A 20,413-nucleotide genomic window follows, 5' to 3' on the forward strand; every position below is an offset into this window, starting at 1 on the left:
TTTAATTTAACAAAGAAATCAGTCTCAGGGTGTACCTGAGTAGACAATTCAGAAATGTAATATGAGTGTTAATTTGCTTTGATAAACCCGCATATCTGAAATTACCCCTTTGGGAATTTTATTTTCAAGAGGATCTGTTTCTATGTTACTGCTAGCAGTTCAGCTTATGCATTTATTTAAAACTGAACACCGAGTGCTTCATTTAAAAATGAATCCATGAAATTATTATTGATCCAACCAAAGCAAACACAAGCACTGTGTGACAAGTTCAAGAATCTGAGCTTCTGAGTTAATTTGCTTCAATAAAGATTGACTTGAAGGGATTTTCTCTTCCATTCAAGTCAATTAGGGGGTGACGAAATTAGTTTTAGTTGAATCTCTGGGGCCTGAAACCTCAAAAGTTTCAAAAGAAATAAAAGCACGGTCAGATTTACTAATGAACTGTAAATTCAACCATTGGAGCCTTATGGGAGCCTGCTATGATTTCAAGGAGCAGGGCCTCATAGAATCATAGAATTGTAGAGTCGGAAACAACCCCCCAGGGTCATCTAGTCCAATTCCCTACCATGCTGGGATATCCTTGACTGGTGGTCATCCAACCTCCATTTAAAAACCTCCAAGGAAGAAAAGCCCACCACTTTCTGAGGTTATCAGTTCCACAATCAAATGGCTCGGTCTGTCTTTAAAGAATCAATCGCTCTTCACAGAGAACTCTGGGAATTGTAGGCTTTGGGAGGGAAACAGGGCGTCTCCTAACAATTCTCAATACCCTTACCAAATTCCAGCTCCTAGGATTCTTTGGGGGAAGCTGTGGCTGTTTAAAGTGGTGTCATAGTGCTTTAAATGTACGGTGCAGCTGCTGTATACTGAGGGCCGGCTGTGTGTCACTTGAGAACAATGCTGTTGAAAACAGCCACGTAAGCTTCTGTTCTGTGCTGGTTTGCTCACTTACAGAGCCAACAGTGTCGTGTAGTGGTTAAAGAGTGTTCAACTAAGAGCTGGGAGAGCATGGTTCAAATCCCCCTACTCAGCCATAAAGCTCACTGGGTGTGAGTGACCTTGGTTCAGTCACTGCCTCTCAGCCTAACTCCCTTGCAGGGTTATTGTGGAGATTAAATGAGGAGGTGCAGAAACATGCGTGCCACCTTGAGGTCCTTGGAGGGAAAAATATGTAGTAGAAATGCAGTGGATAAAATAAATCCAATCAGCTCTTCATTTTGGGGTTTGTGTGGAATGGAAAATTATTGGAGAACATATTTTAAATCCATGCACTCCAAACTGTGGCCTGTTAGGCAGGCATGGAAGGGGCCTCGGGCATTCCAGCATTTGCACCAGGCTGCAATGGGTATTTACTTTGTCCTATGGGGAAAAACATCTTGTGAATCCAGAAACCCTATCCTCGTTCTTCTCAACCACAGCAGCTGGAGCAAAATCTGTTTCAAGATTTATAAATTTATATTTTAAAAAAGCAGTACATTTTTTTAAAAAATATACACCCTGCAATGCAGGAATCACAGCTGAAGAATCCCTGACAGATAATAGAAAAAAAGCATTTAACCAAGTGACATGTCACCTGAATGGCTGCAGAGGAGCATCCTTTTGAGAGCACCTGGTCAGTAATTTAAGGACCAAATGGAAGTCCCTATCAGCTTTGCATCCCTGAGAGGAGGGCATCAAACAGTAGCAGGACAATTTGGGTGGGGAAAGAAAAGCAGACAAGGGCGAACCCCTACCCCACCCCACCCCCGTGTCTATGCTACAATTTGCAGTCAGCCCAGTGGTGAGGTGGAGACCCTAGTTCTGCCCCTAGCAGGCAGACGTCCTTGAGCCCAGGCAAGAGGCAGCACCAAGGAGTCTTGGAGGTCGAGTGGCGAGAAGGACAGAGGGAAGATAGGGAGAGACCATCCACACCATTCTTCTCTCACACAAACACAAATATCCAAACCCCTATCCTTACTGAAGAATTGCAAAAACACAAAAAACTATTTTATTTATTTTTATTATTTAATTAAATTTGAATACTGGCCTTCATTTGAAGATCCCATAGTTCACAGCATAAAAATAAAAGAATATATCTTATTTACTTCTTAAAACTTATATGCCACTTGATGGGTTTAAAAGCCCCAAAGTGGTTTACAAAATAAATAACATTCAAAAATATTACAGAATAAAACATCCAAAAATGCTAAAAACCAGCAATAAACTACAAACACATTAACATTCTAAATTTCTCAACAGGCTTTCCTGAATGTTTTTAGCTGGCACCAAAAAGAGTAGGCAGGGAATTCTAAAGATGCTGCCATACTAAAATATTTTTTGGGAGGGAGGGTGGAAATACATAAGGGAAAGTGTTCCCCTGCTCCCCAAGGTGGTCTGAGCATGTTCGATGGCCAGAGATTGCTGACTGACTGTATTTGGGGGAGGGGGAACAAAAACTGAAGGGAGAGGAAGTGGTTGGAGCCCTGAATAGAAGCATTACACACCGCAACGTTTTGCTGCAGGTGCTCCTTTTTGGAGACTTAATCATTTATTATTATCCCACCTTTCCTCCAGGGAGCTCAGTGTAGTGTACATGGTTCTCCCCCTCCTCATTTAATCATCACAACTACCATGTGTGGCAGCTTAGGCTCAGGGTGAGTGACTGGCACCCAAGGTCACCCAGTGAGCTGCCACACAGCGGTAAATTAATCAACGCAGAGTCTTCTTCATAAACAGAATAAAACTTTACTGAAGAAAATAAACTTGTTCAGAAACAGTATAGCAAAAGAGCATACACAGAGTGCTCATAGCAGCTATATGCCTCTTCACAGAGGCATAGCTTTAGCTACTGATTAACTAGAGTCCTGGAGCCACTCTCTGTCTGTCTTAGCTTTACGTTCACAGCAACACATTACTGTACTGTACAACAACAGCACAGACACTACACTGGGCCTGCCTGCAAACAGGATACAAATTTATAGAGAGAATGAGTCATCCTGTAGATGAGTCACAATGATTCAGCAGTTTGCTGTTAACAGTTACTGTATCAGTTATCAGGCTTGAATGATTGTGTGGGCCTTGTAGGCCTTGCCTTACTTCTTCTGCTCTCAAGAACCTTTGGGTTGATGTCCAAGGAGAGAATTCAGCCCTGGTCTTTCCTAGGTCCTAGTATGACACAATGACCCTGATGTCACATCAGAGCACAACTGGACTACTGCTCCAGCTGGCAAATGGAGCCCACTTCTTCAATCAGCTTGTGTGGCATCATCAGTCTTGACTACGAGGCTCCGAACATCACCCTCCTGATAAGGGGAAAAATAAACAAGTCAGCAAGTGAGAAATATTTGCAGGGCAATCTTGTCAACATCACTGTCAGTACTAGGGGTGGGCAAATCTTTTTTTTATTTGTTGTTTCATTCAGTTTCCTATTTTTTCCAAATTCAGTTCTCCACAACTCTTTGAATGTTTGTGTATATACACACACATGCCCCTCCGGAAAACTCGGTGTTTTAGTGCAACTTCTTCCCATTATTCACATTTGTATATGACTAACACACATGTTAGTGCAGAACAGTTTCCTCTTAGTACAATGCATTTTTTCACCCGACTTTCACCAATACGCACAATTTTATTCATGCTTTATGCTGGAATGTGCATTTTTGCACACATCACTTGGCTAGAGAACTGCAGACTTTGGAGAAGTCCAGGTTTGGGAGGATGGCTGTTTCAGTTTTGAAACCTGTGGATCAGGCAGGTTGACCTTTAAATTAAGTTTCTCCTCTGTCCCTAGTCAGCATCCATTCTTACAGAAGCAGGATGGGTGCCATGTGGCACCTGTAGGAGTGGGAAATCAGGAGCAGGCTTGTCTCCCAAAACACTTCTGTATGTGCCTAACCCAACTGACATTCATAGCGTTAACAGGTACAGTGGAACCTCGGTTTATGAACACCTCGGTTTATGAATTTTCAGTTTATGAACACCGCGGACCCATCTGGAACAGATTAATTCACTTTCCATTACTTTTAATGGGAAAGTTCGCTTCAGTTTATGAACGCTTCAGTTTATGAACAGACTTCCGGAACCAATTACACCCATGTTTCAGTTTATGAACGCTTCAGTTTAAGTACTTCGCGGACCCATCTGGAACGGATTAATCCACTTTCCATTACTTTCAATGGAAAAGTTCGCTTCAGTTTATGAACGGTTACTCCGCAGACCGTCTGGAACGGATTAATCCACCTTCCATTACTTTCAATGGGAAAGTTCGCTTCAGTTTATGAACGCTTCAGTTTATGAACAGACTTCCGGAACCAATTGTGTTCATAAACCGAGGTACCACTGTATAGTGACTGAGATACTCACAGAACTACAGTGGTACCTCGCTTTATGAACACAATTGGTTCCAGAAGTCTGTTCATAAATTGAAGCGTTCATAAACTGAAGCGAACTTTCCCATTGAAAGTAATGGAAAGTGGATTAATCCGTTCCAGACGGGTCCGCGGAGTACTCAACCTGAAGCGTACTTAACCCGAAGCATGGGTGTAATTGGTTCCGGAAGTCTGTTCATAAACTGAAGCGTTCATAAACTGAAGCGAACTTTCCCATTGAAAGTAATGGAAAGTGAATCAATCCGTTCCAGATGGGTCTGCGGCGTTTGTAAACCGAAAATTCGTAAACCGAGGTGTTCATAAACCGAGGTTCCACTGTATAGTCATCTAGTCCAACCTCCTGCAAAGTTGCTTATATGCTATTAAACTTTGGACCATTACAGTATTTGCTTTGAGCTCAACTTTAGAAAAGTAGCAAAGAAGTATTTAAGTACTATATGAAGGCCACAATCACCTTACACCATGTACACCCGCTCAACCGAGTTAACAGTCAACCATTCTAAAACTAAAGTGGTGATTTTGGGGAAGAAGAGAAAACCTCACAGAGTTTGGACAATAAACCCATTGAACAACAATGCTATTATAAATACCTGGGCTTGGGTTTTAATTCAAAACTGTCCTGGAAGCCACACCTCCTTGCAGCTAAATTGAAATCCTCTCACTTGATTCATTCTTTATTACGGTTTTCCAGAGGTCAGGGAGGGGAGTTTAGTTGCCCCCACAGTTGAGGTATTTCAAAAGAAGATTGTGCCACAATTATTGCACGATGCAGAGATTTGGGGATATAGTAATGTCCTCCTGTTAGAAGTGGTGCAGTCCAGAACTCTTTCCTGAAATCACTGTTGATTGTCCCCGAGAGTACACCTGCCCCCTTTTTAAGAGCTGAAACAGGGCTAATTTCCTTACAAACCAGTGTGCATGTAATGGTAGCTCTATACTGGCTGAAGTTGGCTAGCATGAGTAATACTAGGCTCCCTAAAAAAATGCTTCCTAGAGCAACTGCAATCTATGCCCCGAAGCTCTTGAGCAAACTCAGTCAGTAAGATTCTCCATTATTATGGGTTTAATGTGGACTCCCTATCAATTTTGCCTCTAACAGAGTCAAACAACTCATCAAAGAAAAAAATTACTTAGTCTCTAAATGGAGGGGCCTTCATTCACTTTCCCAGATGTCATACTCATCCTGGTAATCCAATATATAAAACATTTTTTGGGCTGGAGCAATACTGTATTTTATTAATCTCATGCTGGCACCACTTAGAAAAACATTTACAGCTTTGTGTTTTCAGTGTATGCCTTCCACATATCTAAGGGGAAGATTTATTAACACCCCTGTGTACTCTGCATCTGTGAGTCGGGAGATGTGGAGGACATTCAACACTATTTGTTATGATGCTCTTTATATAAATTCCCAAGAAAAAAAATTCCTCGATTGCATCCTTTGCTCTCTCTCCAACCGACCTCCCCTTGAGCAAATATCTATTTGGCTGGCTGGCAATAACATATTTATGACTGCACAGGTTGCAAAATTTGCCTCGGCTGCAAGTAAATTGAGAGCTTAGCACCAATACAAGTATCATAAGGGGCAGTGTGAGAAGTAGAGTGCACATATGCAAATGTGATTTTTGCGTTATTGTATGTTTGCTTTGCTGTTGCTGCTGTTCAGTTTTAAATTAATTGTTTGTATCCTACACATTGTGCCCAATTGTGACGGCTTATAGCTTTTAGCAATAAAGATTTCACTCATTCACCCACTCAGCCACTGCCATTTGCAGAACCAGAACTGTTACAGGTCCCACATAATACTCCTCTGCATTTGCAAGAAATCTTTCCTTTTGTGTGCCAACACCTACACTTCGGAACTCCCTGCCTATTGACATCAAGCAGGCACTACTAGAAACAATTTTGTTTAGACAAGCCTACCCTGACGTGCAGAATGCCAAGATGAGCTTTAATCTGGATTTCATTTTATCATAGATTATTTTCCATATTATTTTTAAACTGCATTTACCAGTAATCTCTCTTTTATTCTTTTCATAAACAATTTCACTTTTTTACAGTCAGATGGCCTATGGAAATGGGCACATCAAAACAGCCAGAATAATACCAGTAATAATAAAAAAGGGCAGCCCCTTATTTTCCCTTCTATAGTTTTTTGCTCAAGGGCAGAGAAAGTTGAGTGACTAACCGGCTGCTCCCTGCTTTCAACTGTAGGGTTTCGGAAGGACGAAAAAGATTCAGGAGAGAGCCAAGCCTCTGCTGCTGGGCAGGCAGGACATCCAGGAGTTCTGGGGTTCAGCTCCAGCCAACTTCTGCTCCCTGCTTGAGCAGCCCCTTCCCCACGGTGATTCTCTTCTCTTATGGTGGCCAGGATGTCAGCTTGGGTGGAGAGATTCTGTAGGTCCAGCTCTGTACACTCCACGGGGGTGTGAGGCCAGTGGTGTAGCCTCTCCGTGGCACATGAGGAGACAGTGGCCACAGGAGAGCCACTGGGGGCTGCACCACAGCCCTGTCCAAGGTCTGTGAAAGAACAGTCGCTGTAGCCAGAGTCCCTGATAAGCTGCTGGTTCTCCACAAGGCACCTGGCCAGAGGAGCTTGGGAGCTGGCAGGAATCAGCTGAGCCGAGTCCCGGTCGGGCTCCTGGAAGGGCAAGTGAACCCCAGGAACTCTTGAGGCAAAGTGGACAGCTTCAGCCAGACCTTTAAAAATCAAGGAAGAGGGAAAGAGACAATTTAAGAATATGGACCAAGATGTTGTTTAGAATTATAGAACTGTAAGGTTGGGACACCCAAGGCTCATGTAGTCCCATTTTTTCCTGCAATAAAGATTCCCTGACAGAGGGCCACCCAACTTCCACTTAAAAAACATCCAAGGAAGAAGACAGCTAAAAGAAGAATGGAAGTCAGTTTTGAAGAACAAGAAAAATTGTGGAAATAGTACGAAAAACAAGAAAAGTAAGTGGGGATGTAAAATATGGAAACAAGAATGTAAGTAATGTAAACTATGTAGTATGGATATGGTGGGAAATCAATAAAAATGATATTTTTGGGGGGGGGGGAATCCAAGGAAGGACAGTCCACCACCTTCCAAGGGTGTCCATTCCATTGTCAAATGGCTCTTGCCCTCAGAAAATTCTTCCTGGTGTTTAGGCAGAATCTCCTTTCTTGTAATTTGAATCCATTGGTTTGGGTCCTCTCCTCCAGACAAGAAGAAATAAGTTTGCTCCATCTTCCAACTGACAGCTCTTCAGGTATTTGAATATGGCTTTCATACATGCTGTTGAAATTTGGATCCCCCCACCCCCTTCTGCAAATCTGTCAATGTACAGGTTTCCTACAGCCACCTCTCCCTGGTCTCCCAGGAAAGGGAAGAGAAGGCAAATCACCTCATGGATCTCTATGTAGCTAATTCCTCCTCCCAACACCAATGGATTTTCCCTCTGCCTTCCCAAATTGGCAATAGTCTCATCTGTACCTTTGCAAATGAAAAAAAAGAAAAAAGCTATCCAAAGCAATGGGTCTTCCTGATCATGCCTGCCTTTCCTTGAGCTTCTTCTAATCCAGGGGTACACAAACTACACCCCCCTATTTTTCTGGACTACAACTCCCATCAGCCCCAGCCAGCATAGAATGTGATCAGGGATGATGGTAGGTGTAGTCCAACAACATCTCGAGGGCCGCAGCTTGTGCACCCCTGTTCTAAACTAAGAACCCAATTACTGTTGGCTTCTCTCACAGGCTGTCATTTGCATCTTACCCTCGTGATCCTGCCTATCTTTTGGTCATAAGAGTCCAGCTGGATCAAGCCACTGGCCCATCTAGTCCAGTGTCCTGTCCTCACAGTGGATGCCCCAAAGAGAAACTCACAAGCAGGTCCTGAGCACAAGAAGCCTTTCCTCTCCTGCAGATTCCAGCAACTGGCATTCAGAAACACTGCTGCCTGCAACTGTGGCGGCAGAGCACAGACATCATGGCTAGTAGCCATTGATAGCCTTCTCCTCCTCCATGAATTTGTCCAATCCTCTTTTTAAACCATTCAATGGTGGTTGGTGGCCACCATTGCCTTCTGTGGCAGGGAGTTCCAAAGTTTAACTGTGTAGAAGAAGCCCCTTTTCTTTTATCTGTCCTGAATCTTCAAACATTCAGCTTCATTGGATGTCCGAAAGTTCTATTGTTAGGCATGCTAGACTCCTGCGTTTGAATAAGATCTTAAGTATATGGATACATGAACTATACTGCTTAAAGAAGTGGGGATGGAGAGAGAGAGAGAGAGAGAGAGAGAGAGAGAGAGAGAGAGAGAGAGAGAGAGAGAGAGAGAGAGAGAGAGAGAGAGAGAGAGATGGAGAAACCACAATTCCTTCATCATCCACCCCCTCTGAGTCTCAGAGCATCACCATTAGAGCATTACCTTCCTGTGGCCTTTGGCAAGGGCTCAAACTCTTGATGGCTACAGAGCAGGAGTTGGACAGCAACTCATGGCAAGGGAAGTCAGCAGGCATGGCAGAATCTTGAAATGTCACCCGCTGGTCAGAGAAATCCTGACTTCTCAGGAACACTTGAAAGATAAAAAAGATACAGAGGAAAAACACTGTCAATACACACACCTAGTCATCGGTGATGTAAGGAATAATAACAACAGGAATATCAGCCTTGCAAGTAACTCTTCATACACTGAGAAACTGATACTACATAGCCAGGGACAGCGGGTGACGCTGTGGGTTAAACCACTGAGCCTCTTGGGCTTGCTGATCAGAAGGTCGGCGGTTCAAATCCGCATGACGGGGTGAGCTCCCTTTGCTCTGTCCCAGCTCCTGCCAACCTAGCAGTTGGAAACCACGCCAGTGCAAGTAGATAAATAGCTAATGCTGTGGCAGGAAGGTAAATGGCATTTCTATGCGCTCTGGTTTCCGTCAGGGTGTTCCGTTGGCCCAGAAGCAGTTTAGTCATGGTGGCCACATGACCCAGAAAGCTGTCTGTGGAGAAACGCCAGCTCCCTTGACCTGAAGCAAGGTGAGCACCACAACTCATTGTCACCTTTAGCTGGACTTAACCATCCAGGAGTCCTTTACCTTTACTTGTTTACCTTGACTATATCACCATGATGTAAGTCAGTGGACTGTAGTGGATACAGCACTGGGCTAGGACTTTTGGGAGATCTAGGTTTGAATCCCCACTCGGCCATGTGAAGGCCGTTGGGTGAGACTTTGGGTCCAATTGATGTCTCTGTGTCTAACCTACCTCACAGGATTGTTGGATTAAGTGAGGAGGAAAGAGAACTGCATGTGCCACCTTAAGCTCCATGGAGAAAAGGGTGGGATAAAAATTCAGTAATTAAAACAAATGCATGTTTTACTAATCCCACCTGACCACACATTCTGACTATCCACAGAGCTTGTCAAAAAAAGGAAAAGAACCAGTCCAGTTATTATTGTGATTAGGGATTACCTATTATAAAGTAAGGACATATGTAACGGAGGACAATCTAGCACCTGTCTTTTATTACAGCTCAGTTATTATTACATAATAAGAAATGCACTGCTCGAACTATAGAAAGCACTTCACAATTAACATTTTCATTTTTACAACAGCCCAACGAGATATGTGCCTATTATGCCCATTTTTGCAAATGTGGAAACTGAGGCCAAACAGCAGTAACTTGTACCAAGCATCCAGAGGGGATGTGCAAAGAGTAGGTCCTCTGGGTCCCACTAGCCTGCTAGCTACTCTACATTCTGCCTGCTCACACCACACTTAGGAAGCTTAAAGAGCCCTGGGGTAAGAGACACAATTATGGGGCTGTCTAGGATGGTGCAGAAAAGTGGAGAAGGGTGTTGCCAACAGCAAGAAATACCAAAGGAAGTGGAGAAAGCAACAAAACATATTCTGTAGAAGTGAAGAAAACTCTTGAGAGGTGAGAGACCCAGACCTCTCAGCAGGACCAGGGAACCACATCTTACCCAGCATCCTGTTTCACAGTGGCCAACAAGATGCCCCTAAAAGGAAGCCCACAAGCAGGACCTGAGCACAAGGGGACCCTCCCCACCCTCCTGGGTATTCAGAAGAAGGGAGAAAGAGTTTCTGCACAGGACTGACTCACCATGCTCGCATTGGCTCTTCCAGAACCGTTGGCAGTAGAGGATGGAGACAGTCAGCAGTGCCAACCCAATGATGACGAGAGCGCCGATGGTCAGCACCACAAAGACCAGGTCCTGAGCAGGGGCTGTGGGATCCTCCACAGTCACTAGGCTCACTCTGGAGCGGCCTGCAGACACATCAGTGAGGAATGAACAGATGCTTCAGTTTGCACATTAGTAAGGTCACAGATCCCAGTTATTACCGGTAGCTGCCCTTCAGTAAGCATATTGGCTGGTAAGCAATTTCAGTAAGCAATTTCAGATTGCAAAACTGAAATTCGTTGCAGCCCTCCATCTCAGAAGGTTTGCGGAAAACAAACTTAGAAGGACTTGGCAGGGCCACCCGGCAGGAGATGAGCTTCTTTACTCCAGGGTGCATAAATCTGCAGGCATGAGGAGGAGGCGGCAAAAAACCCTTTCAGTGAGGACATGTGTTGCTTCTATGGGTCAACAGCTGCTAAAAGCTCCAAGCTCCATCTATGGAACTCCCTGCACTGAAGGGGACAAGGGAGAGTTAGGGCCTGATAAAGTGCAATGTACTGTGTGGTGTAGTGATTAGAGTGTCAGACTAGGACCTGGCCATATCTCACACTTGGTCATGAAACTGACTGGGTGTGACATTGGGGTCAGTCACTGCTTCTCAGACTAAACTACCTCACAGGGCTGTGGTGGGGATTTAATAAGGAGGGGTGAGAACTGTCTATACGACACCTTGAGCTCTTTGGAGAAAAAGATGGGATATAGAAATACAACAAATAACATGAAAATAGATAGGGCTTCTAAAGCAACTCTGTGAGAATTTTACACAAGTAGAAACTGTGGTCTTGGATGTACGTAGCAAAAATAGCTTGCCATATCCAAAGCTTGGTAGAGATGCGAGAGGGTAGTGGTTTGAGTTGGGTTTCCAGGGGCATGATTTATAGTGTCAGTGAAACTTCAGTGACTTCTTTGCTTGACCAGCAGAATAAGTTATGCAAAATGTGAAATTTGAAATATGTGCATAAATTGATACAGATTGTAGAATCTTATGCCCCCCCTTTAGTATGGGACTTTTTTCTTTTAAAGCACTTTTTTCTCACTGTCGCAGTTGAAACAGTTCTAGAATGAAGTGGCATGACGAAATTGCAATCTCAGTCGGGGGAAACAGATGGGCAAAAGACCTAGCAGGTACTTACACTGTAGCTCAGAAGATGGGGTCTGCCTTGTGCAAGGGATGCATTCCTGATCCTGGAACCCTCCAATTTGAGTTTTCCTGTAGAAACTGTCGAGAGGAAGAAAAATGGAGCAGACAAATTATGAGAGCCATATGTACCAAAAGAACCTGAGCGACAGAGGATGCTCTGTGCAGTGATCATTAGCTCAAAGCCTCCATTGCTGTTGTTTAAGTACCAACACTGGCTCTCTGTGTCCCTCAACACTGCAGTGCTAAGGACCAATCCATGCACTCAAATTGTTCCCAATGCACAATTACTACATCCAATGCTCGGTGAATCAATTGGATGAATGTTTCACCATGCACCCAGTTCATGTTCAGTTGCACCAAAACACAAACCAGTGGAAAGAGCCACTCTGATGAGAAAATTTTATTTATTTCATAAAGTTTATACACTGCTTGACTGGAAAAAACAACCACCTCAAAGCAGTTCACGAAGAGAACGATATAATTATCTTCAAAAAAACCCAACTCTTTCAAACATTTAGAAGATAAAAATAAGCAACTAACAAAAAAAACCAACCACCACCATTAGTTTAAAACAGACAACAACTTTTTAAGCATCTGGAAATTTTGCCTAAACAAAAATGTTTTCAGCAGCTGCTGAACAGAGTACAGTGAAGGTATCTGCCTGATGTCAACAGGCAGGGAGTTCCAGTGTAGGTGCTGCCGCACTACAAGATTGAATTCTTACAAATGTGGAATGGGTAGTACATGGCACTTGTAAGAGTGCCAATTCCAGTGCCATCTTAAGCATGCCCGGTGCCCTGGCGTGCCGGATCCCTCCGGCGCCCCCCCTGCTCCGTTTCCCAGCGCGGCGGGCGCCGCGCGCAGGGGGGCTGCTGTGGGCGCAGCTGCACTGTGCCACCCAGCCTGCCGTAGGGCCGGCCCTGGGCCAGGGGGTGCTGCCCACCCCCTGTTGCGACGCCCCTGAACGCGGCAGAGGCGGCCCCAGGCCCGCACGCCTCCGGAGAGCGGCCTGAAGCTGCTGAACAGCGGAGGCGCGTCTGGGGCAGCCTCAGCCGCACCTCTCAGCGGGCGCAGCGGCGCCCCTGGTGGCCTGGCGCCCTGCGCCACCGAGAGTGGGCCTAGAGCCGGCCCTGGCCAATTCCGCAGGTCCTGTGTTGCTGTTGGTGCGACAAACCCCCTCGCTGATGTTGCCAATAGATTATGAGATGAAAGGGTACAGGGGTAAAGCAATCCCCACTCAATTCCTTACGCCTTAAAATAAACCCCTCAGCTCTGGGCTTCTCAGTAAAGAGAGTTTAATTCCAGCTTTCATGGCCTGATCTCACAAACACTCAGGGCTATTTGAATGAACAACCTCTTGCCTACAGAATACGGACTCCCTCAACTCAGATCCCCACTGTATCAGTCTGCCATATCACCCTGGCAAACTTGTGGCACTCTAGGTTTTCACCATACTGCCCTTTCCTGTGTGACTCTAGGACACAAACTGTCCCCTTTTCCTTAGGTAAGTTTTGCCCTTTTTTGAGTCTCTACCTCTGTGAGTTTTAATATGCTGCTGGAATAACCAAGACAATACTCTTTGGCACAAAATGAAGATGAATTTTATTTTCTTGAGAACATAGGTTTTTCTTTTCTTAACGATGCATAAGTTTACAAGCTTAGTTACAGTCATACATCAACTCTGTCAGACTTTAACTTCAAGTTATCCTAAGCCTAACCTAAACCACCACTATCCTGGCCCCACACCCTTCTTCTTCCCTCTTTGTCACCACACTCCCACTCTCCCTCTTCCAACTGCCAAAATGGTTATTCCCTCCTTTTTAAACTGGGCACCATCCCGCCTCCTAAAGATGCGCTGTCAGTTAAGCTGGAGGTGGATTAACTCTTTCTAAACCAGGGTGTAATAAATCTTCCATCCTAGGGCTAATCCGTTACTGTTGGAGTTCACCTTGTACATACCCAGGGAAACACTCTCCACAGACTGCATCCAAGGTGGTGGTGCAGTTGGATTTCTGGATCCGGTTGATGAGACTGCATGAGAGGCAGAGCTTGCAGCCATGGTGGCCCCAGCTGTCCTTGAATCTCCTGGGCTGGCATGAAATGCACTGGGCATCTCTCCCTTCACCATAACCACACTCCTGTCGAGACACATGAACAAAGCCATTGACTATAGCTCCATCCGTATGTGCAAATCCAGCACTGGATAGCTGCAGCCTGAGACTGTCCCCCCCCACACACACACAAAAAAAGAGCCATCCCAGATGAAATGCCACAGGCAGAAGGTTCAGCATCCTTTTCTAAGTTTTTTTTCCTTCTTCTTAACTACCAGTTTCTAAAATGCATATAACAAGCATTCCCCATGCATGTACCTACTGCTATCCAAGAAAAGTTTTATACTTATATAATGTAAATTGTACGGTTAAACACAGTTTGTAAATAGATGGGAATTCATTGCATCCGTTAGGGGTCTTCTACCTGAACTGGTATGGCATACTGGTTAGAGTGCCAGACTAGGAACTGGGACACCAGGGTTCAAATGCCACCTCAGCCTGGAAGCTCACTGAGTGACCTTGGGAGCTAGTCACTGCCTCCCAGACTATGCTACCTCAACGCATTGTTACGAGGATTAAATGGGGAGAGGTAGTACTGTATGTAAACCACCTTGGGCTCCTTGGAAAAGAGGTGGGATACAAATGTAAATAAATAAATGAATAAATACACCAGTAATAGAAAGTAGAAACTTTGTTCTTCCTGCTGAATGCAGCTCTGATAATGCAGACCTACATCTCCTCTAGGAACAATTTCTACCCTTTTGCAAAGCTAAGGTGAGGGAATGCCTTTGTATAAGCCTGTGTGGTTTATAGATCTGTGGACTCCACTTATGAGGGATCCCAGCAGCTGTTCATATGCCAATCAAATAAGAGCTGTCTCCCATATCGTAACTGGAGGGATCCATTGAAAAAAAATCTTCTACACCAGGAATCTCCCACCTGCATCCCACAGCCAGTGGCATAATGTGGGGGGGGTGGAGCATGGTCCCAGACACAAAATTCTGAGGGGGTGCAATCAGGCGCTCCCACAGGGATCCCTGCCCTGCCCTGCCCTGGTGAAGGTGGCAGAGCAGCTCAGGCCAGTGGGGGGCTGGGCTCCATCTTTTGTGGGCAGGTGGTACAGCGCAGCCCCACTTGGCTCCAGTGGGAGGGAGCATTCTGGCGCCAGCGCCAACCTGCCTGACCCAGGTGCTGGCAACCCACACTATGCTGCTGCCCACAGCGGAGGGGGCCAAGCCCAGAAGGTATTATTGGCAGCTCTGAACAGCTTCGGATTACCTTGGAAAGCTCCATTCCAGGACCACATTTGATACAAGGGCTGCATTTCCCCTGGTCGTCCAGGAACTCGCTCTGTTGGCATTCGAGTGGGTTGGCAGGCAACTGTGGTATCTGTCAGAAGGAAAAGAGCCTCTTAAGGTCTGCATTAACTTGCATCTGTCCTTAGCTTAAGGTTGTGATCTTTCCCAGGGACCTGGATGATTGTACAGCAAACTGAGCAAACCAAAACCAGTACAACAGTCCTTTTTTCTTAGGGCTTAACTTCCTAAACTCCCAAAGTGCCTCTGCTTGAACCTGTTGCACACACAAACTTCCAAATCACTGCAAGAGACACCTCTTGGTGCATAATGATGGAAACCCACAGCCATGGTACTTCTGAATATTAGTTACTGTATTTGAAGACCTGCAAAAGGGGCACTTTATACATGTCCTGCCTTCAAGAGCACCCTGCTCATTAAGTGCATAAGAAGAGCCCTGCTGGATCAGGCCATGACTCTAGTCCAGCATTCGGTCCTCAGTGGCCAACCAGATGCCCAAATGGGAAGCCCACAAGCAGGAAATGAGCACGAGCCCTTCCTCCTCCTGTGGCTTCCATCAACTGGCATTCAGAAGCATTGCTGCCTCCAGATGTGGTGGCAGAGCAGAACCATCATGCCATTAACCACCGATAGTCTTCTCCCTCCAGAAGTTTGACTAATCCTCTTTTAAAACCATCCAAGTTTGTGGCCACCACTGGCTCCAAGGGGACTGAGTTCCATAGTTTCACTATGCACTGAATGAAAAGGGACTTCCTTTTATCTGTCCTGAATCTTCCAACATTCAGCTTCATTGGATGCTCGCGACTTCTAGCGCTATGGGGGAGAACATTTATCCATCCACTTTCTCCATGCCATGTACCATTTTATAAACTTCGATCATGTCCCCTCTTACTTGCCTTTTCTCCAAACTGAAATGTCCCAAACACAGCCACCTTTCCTCCTAGAGGAGTCGCTCCATCCCCTTGATCATTTTGGTTGCCCTTTTTTTGAACCTCTTCCATCTCTACCACATCCTTTTTAGGTGAGGCAACTGTGATCCCACAGTATATTTGTATAAGATTTGTGATACTGGAAGTTTTCCTTTTTTTCATGGCCTTTTGTAATGATGTTTCCCTTTTCCATGGCCGCCACACCCTGGGTTGACATTGCCTCTGAGCCTAACTTACACTGCAGGGCTGTTGTGAGGATATGAAATTTATATACTGCTCTCCTCCATCAGAGGATCACAGAGTGGTTTAATGTTTAAAAATAGATGGCATGATAACAAACCAAAGGCTTGGGATAAGAGGAATAAATGAGGGGACAGGGAGTATCATGTACTCCTCCTTGAGCTCCTTAGGAGGAAAATATGGGATATAAACATGCTCATCCCCATCGTCCTCCTAGTACATGTTTAATACATTTGCAGTGCAATCCAATTCATGTCCATTCAGAAGTGAGTTCCACTGTGTTTAAATGGGACTTATTCCCAGAGTTGGTTTTTTTTTGGGGGGGGGGAGGAGATTATAGCACCACAACTTTATTTTGGCTGTTCAGGAGCTTATCACCTCTGAAACGGTATTCTAGCCCACTGCTGGCTTTAGCTCTTATGAATTTCTCTAATCATTACAGGCTGTGCTCTGTAACTCCCACAATGAAGATTTAGATATAATCCCCCAACACTTGCCCTCCCCTCAGCTTGACAGCGCAAGAAAATTTTATGCAAAGGAGCAGATGACAATGGAGAAGATTCCTACATTGGTAACAAACGCCACCATAAGCATCAACCATGCTTCCTTCTTCATCTCCAACTCAGCAGCTCCTCAGTCAGAAATGTAGCTGGCCAGGTGCCCTTGTGAACTTTGTTCCTTAGGATCTAAACTATGAAAGAACAAAAAGGGGAAAGAGTGGGGGGAGAATTAAGAATTAAGGTTTTTCCCAGACAGGGTGATTTCCCCCCCCCCAAAAAAAGTCTCTCGCACCTTGAGATACAAAGCAACTTTGTTGTGACAAACAACCTTCAGCATCACAAATAGCTGTGCCATTCTTAATCCCTGCTCAAATTTTAGTTAGCAAGTCTCAACAAATAAAACTGATCTGTAGAAAATGTAACTTGAAAAGAGACATTGCACATACTTTTCTAAACCAAGAAATCTTTAATAAAAATACATTTAAAAAAATTAGTTAGCAAGCCAGGAAGGTGCAAAGCATGCATTGGTTGCATTTTTTTAAATTTAGGTGAAGATCACAGTTTAAATAAAATCACACCTATTACTGCAGATTAGTTCTCAATCACTATCTATCTATCTATCTATCTAGTATTACAATCATGGCCTTGAGGATTTACCGTATCTTATATTGTTCCTGTGACATGCTGTTATTATTACTAATTTATTATCCACCCTTCACCCTCGGTCCTAGGGTAGGTCACAACAGGAAAATGCAGTATTAATTTGGAATATTGGTACTCAAAGTGTTTGGCAGACAGCCTAATTTTTTGTTGGGGGGCGGGGGAATGGGGATTCCATAAACTTTAAGTTTCCAAAGAGTGTAGTAAAAAAAACCTTGATGAAACATCATGCTTTTTCTGGTATCATCTCTCTATTTTCCCTTTCTAATAATTTTAAAACGTCAATAAAAGTTATGTTTCAAAAAATATTTAAAACAGTTTTTAAAAACTTGCAATCACTAAAATTGGTTGATTCTAAAAGTAACAGTTCTTGGCTCTGCTTCCGCGGCTTCCAAAATCGAGATGAGCGCTTATGTTGTCAACTAAACCCCACCACCTGTCATTCCAGGATCCGACCTGTCGAATTCAAAGAGCCAGAAAGCCAAGAAGTTCCCTGGAATTAAGGATTAAGCCCCTCTCCTCCACTGACTCGACGCTGCAAGTCCGGGCTTGCCCAGCAGCCCAGCCTCTGGGAGTCCACGTGGACGCGGTTCATCTTCCCTTCGCCTGGCTGCCCTCCAAGCCTGTAGCCAGGGCTCGATTCCCGAAGAAGCCTGGCCGGGCTCCCAGCTTTAGGAGGCGGGGGTGGGATGCATTTCTTAAAAAGCGAGGGAGGCTGAGAGGGCTCCTTCCTTCTTTTCTTTACTGCATTGCACGGCGTTGTCTATATGGTCTTTGGGTCCCTTCGAACTGTTCCTTTCTATGATCCTATGAAAGCAGTTCCTGTCTGCCCGCAACTCCACCCCCCTCATACTTTTTCTGCTTAACTTGTTTTCCCCGTCTAGAAACCGAGAAAGCCAAAAGCTCCCGTCTCTCTTTCCCACGCTAAGACAGGCGGCCTGTGGCGATATGCCTAGACATGCCCGACGGGGCCTCAGCGAGCCAGAGCACCGTGTACACGTTCGGTAAACCCGCGGGCGCCCTCCGAACCTAATTACCTGGGGACACGCAGGACGAGCGAGCCAGCCCTTGGAGTCAAACCGAACCGACCAAGGCAGAGACGGAAGGTGGCGCGGCGCAGTTCCCCAGGAGGCGCACACCTGTCAGGCTGAACGTTTACCTGAACACCAGCGAAGGCTATGCCTCCTGACTGCTGCATCCCGCGGCGGAGAGACAAATAGAGAGAGCCCGCTCTTCCATTGGCTGGCGGCTGAGCCGCTATACAGATTGAGCTTCCCGAGGGGTGAGGCTTACCGACCCGTCAATGGAAGGCGAAGAGGCGAGATGAGAGAAGCCACTCTCCCATTGGCTGTCGTCTAAGCCGCTATGCAGATTGAGCTTCCCGTAGTTTACCGTGCACGCAATGGAAGGATACGCTCGCTTAGTTCTTTATTATTATTTATGGGACCGTCGAGTTCGAAGCCGACAGAGAGGAGGGCAGGGCAGGGCAGGCAGCGGACGGAGAGCGAGGCAAACATCAGGGCTTCTACTCCATTAACAGCTAATGGCGTGCAGACATAAATTCAACAAGTGCATAACACGTTGAACGTCTGCCTGCCAGGTGTTTGTTTGTTTGTTTGTTTAGAGGATTTTGCCCCTGCTGTTCAGCCAAAAAGTCTCCAATAGCGGTTTGCATACCATCTAAACAAAGTAAAAAAAAAAAGGTAAAGGACAATTAAGTCCAGTCAAAGGCGACAATGGGGTTGCAGCGCTCATCTTGCTTTCAGGCCAAGGGAGCCAGCATTTGTCCACAGACAGCTTTCTGGGTCATGTGGCCAGCATGACTAAATTGCTTCTGGAGCAACGGGACACCGTGACGGAAACCAGAGCGCATGGAAACACCGTTCACCTTCCCACCACAGTGGTACCTATTTATCTACTTGCACTGGCATGCTTTCAAACTTCTAATTTGCAGGAGCTAGGGCAGAGCAACGGGAGCTTACCCTGTCACGTAGATTTGAACCACCAACCTTCTGATTGGCAAGCCCAAGAGGCTCAGTGGTTTAGACCAGTGTTTCCCAACCTTGTACCTCCAGATGTTTTGAGACTACAATTCCCATCATCCCTAGCTAGCAAGACCAGTGGTCAGGAATGATGGGAATTGTAGTCTGAAAACAGCTGGAGGCACAAGGTTGGGAAACACTGGTTTAGACCACAGCACCACCTGCATCCCTATCTAAACAAGACAGTTCCTAACACCACAGGCTTACATTCTCAGTCTATACATTGTGTAATGACAAAATGCTGGCACAGTTCAGGGGCAGGAGGTGCCTGATAGAGCTGGACTTTGGGCAAAGGACTAAGCCTGCTGGATCCACCTAGTCCCAGAATCCTGTTCTCATAGTAGTCTAACATGCCACAATGGGGAACCCACAAGCAGGACCCAAGGTCAAGCACACACTCTGCCCTTCTGTGGTTTCCATAACTGGTATTCAGAAGCATTGCTGCCTCCAGTCATAGTGGCTGGCTATAGAGGCTAGTAACCTTGTCCTCCATGAATTTGTCAAATGTTCTTTTAAAGCCACCCAAGGTGGTGGCCATCACTGCCTCCTGCAGGAGGGAATTCCATAATTTAACTCTGCACTACATAAAGTCCTTTCTTTTAACTGTCTCTGAATCTTCTAATATTCAAAGTTTGGCTGAAAAGACTCAAAGGCCACCCTGGTCCCCTCTCCCAACTCTGGCAGTTGTCAACCAGATGCTGCCAGGGAAATCAGGGCCATAGCCCTTTCCCACAGTTGTTCCCCGAGTTCCCAGCACATTCAGTGGTATACTGTCACTGACCCTGGAGGTTCCATTGAACCAACTTGTGGCACTCTTTCCTCTGCTCATTATTCTAGGACCATTTGAACATTTGCTGAAAATTGACACTTTGATCCCTTCCATCACCACCACCCTACCCAGTCGTATATTTCTTTCCAAATTTGGTGAAAAATGCCGGTGTGCTTTATTTTGGCTTGTTCTGGAGCAGATCCTTGCATTAGCCTAGTGAAT

The 20,413-nt window shown here is 45.4% G+C and overlaps 1 protein-coding gene across 2 annotated transcripts; it reads right to left on the minus strand.

Moving 5' to 3' along the window:
- Positions 1–1,985: 1,985 nt before the first annotated feature.
- On the minus strand, positions 1,986–18,688 carry EDA2R (ectodysplasin A2 receptor). Of its 2 annotated transcripts, none has more exons than XM_035114171.3 (9): positions 18,418–18,688; positions 16,788–16,911; positions 15,014–15,124; positions 13,644–13,822; positions 11,677–11,762; positions 10,465–10,629; positions 8,776–8,922; positions 6,556–7,067; positions 1,986–3,281 (listed from the first exon to the last, which is right to left on the minus strand). In XM_035114171.3, exons 2-9 carry the CDS (start codon positions 16,833–16,835, stop codon positions 3,225–3,227), a joined length of 1,305 nt encoding a protein of 434 aa, XP_034970062.3. In that variant the 5' UTR covers positions 16,836–16,911; positions 18,418–18,688; the 3' UTR covers positions 1,986–3,224. The 2 variants fall into 2 exon arrangements, with proteins under 2 accessions (XP_034970062.3, XP_088520825.1); XM_088664699.1 differs by having other exon boundaries at positions 16,788–16,906; positions 18,418–18,655.
- Between the last annotated feature and the right edge of the window lie 1,725 nt (positions 18,689–20,413).

Source organism: Zootoca vivipara, chromosome Z2 (assembly GCF_965207765.1).
Source record: "Zootoca vivipara chromosome Z2, rZooViv2.hap1.1, whole genome shotgun sequence".
Taxonomy (NCBI): domain Eukaryota; kingdom Metazoa; phylum Chordata; class Lepidosauria; order Squamata; family Lacertidae; genus Zootoca; species Zootoca vivipara.

Coding starts and splice junctions, on each gene's coding strand:
- EDA2R (XM_035114171.3), bottom strand. CDS start 16,835: ATGAAGAAGGAAGCATGGTTGATGCTTATGGTGGCGTTTGTTACCAAT. Junction 13,823..15,013: donor CTGGAATGGAGCTTTCCAAG/GTAATCCGAAGC, acceptor GTGTCTCGACAG/GAGTGTGGTTATGGTGAAGG. Junction 7,068..8,775: donor TTGCCAAAGGCCACAGGAAG/GTAATGCTCTAA, acceptor TGATTTTTAAAG/GTCTGGCTGAAGCTGTCCAC.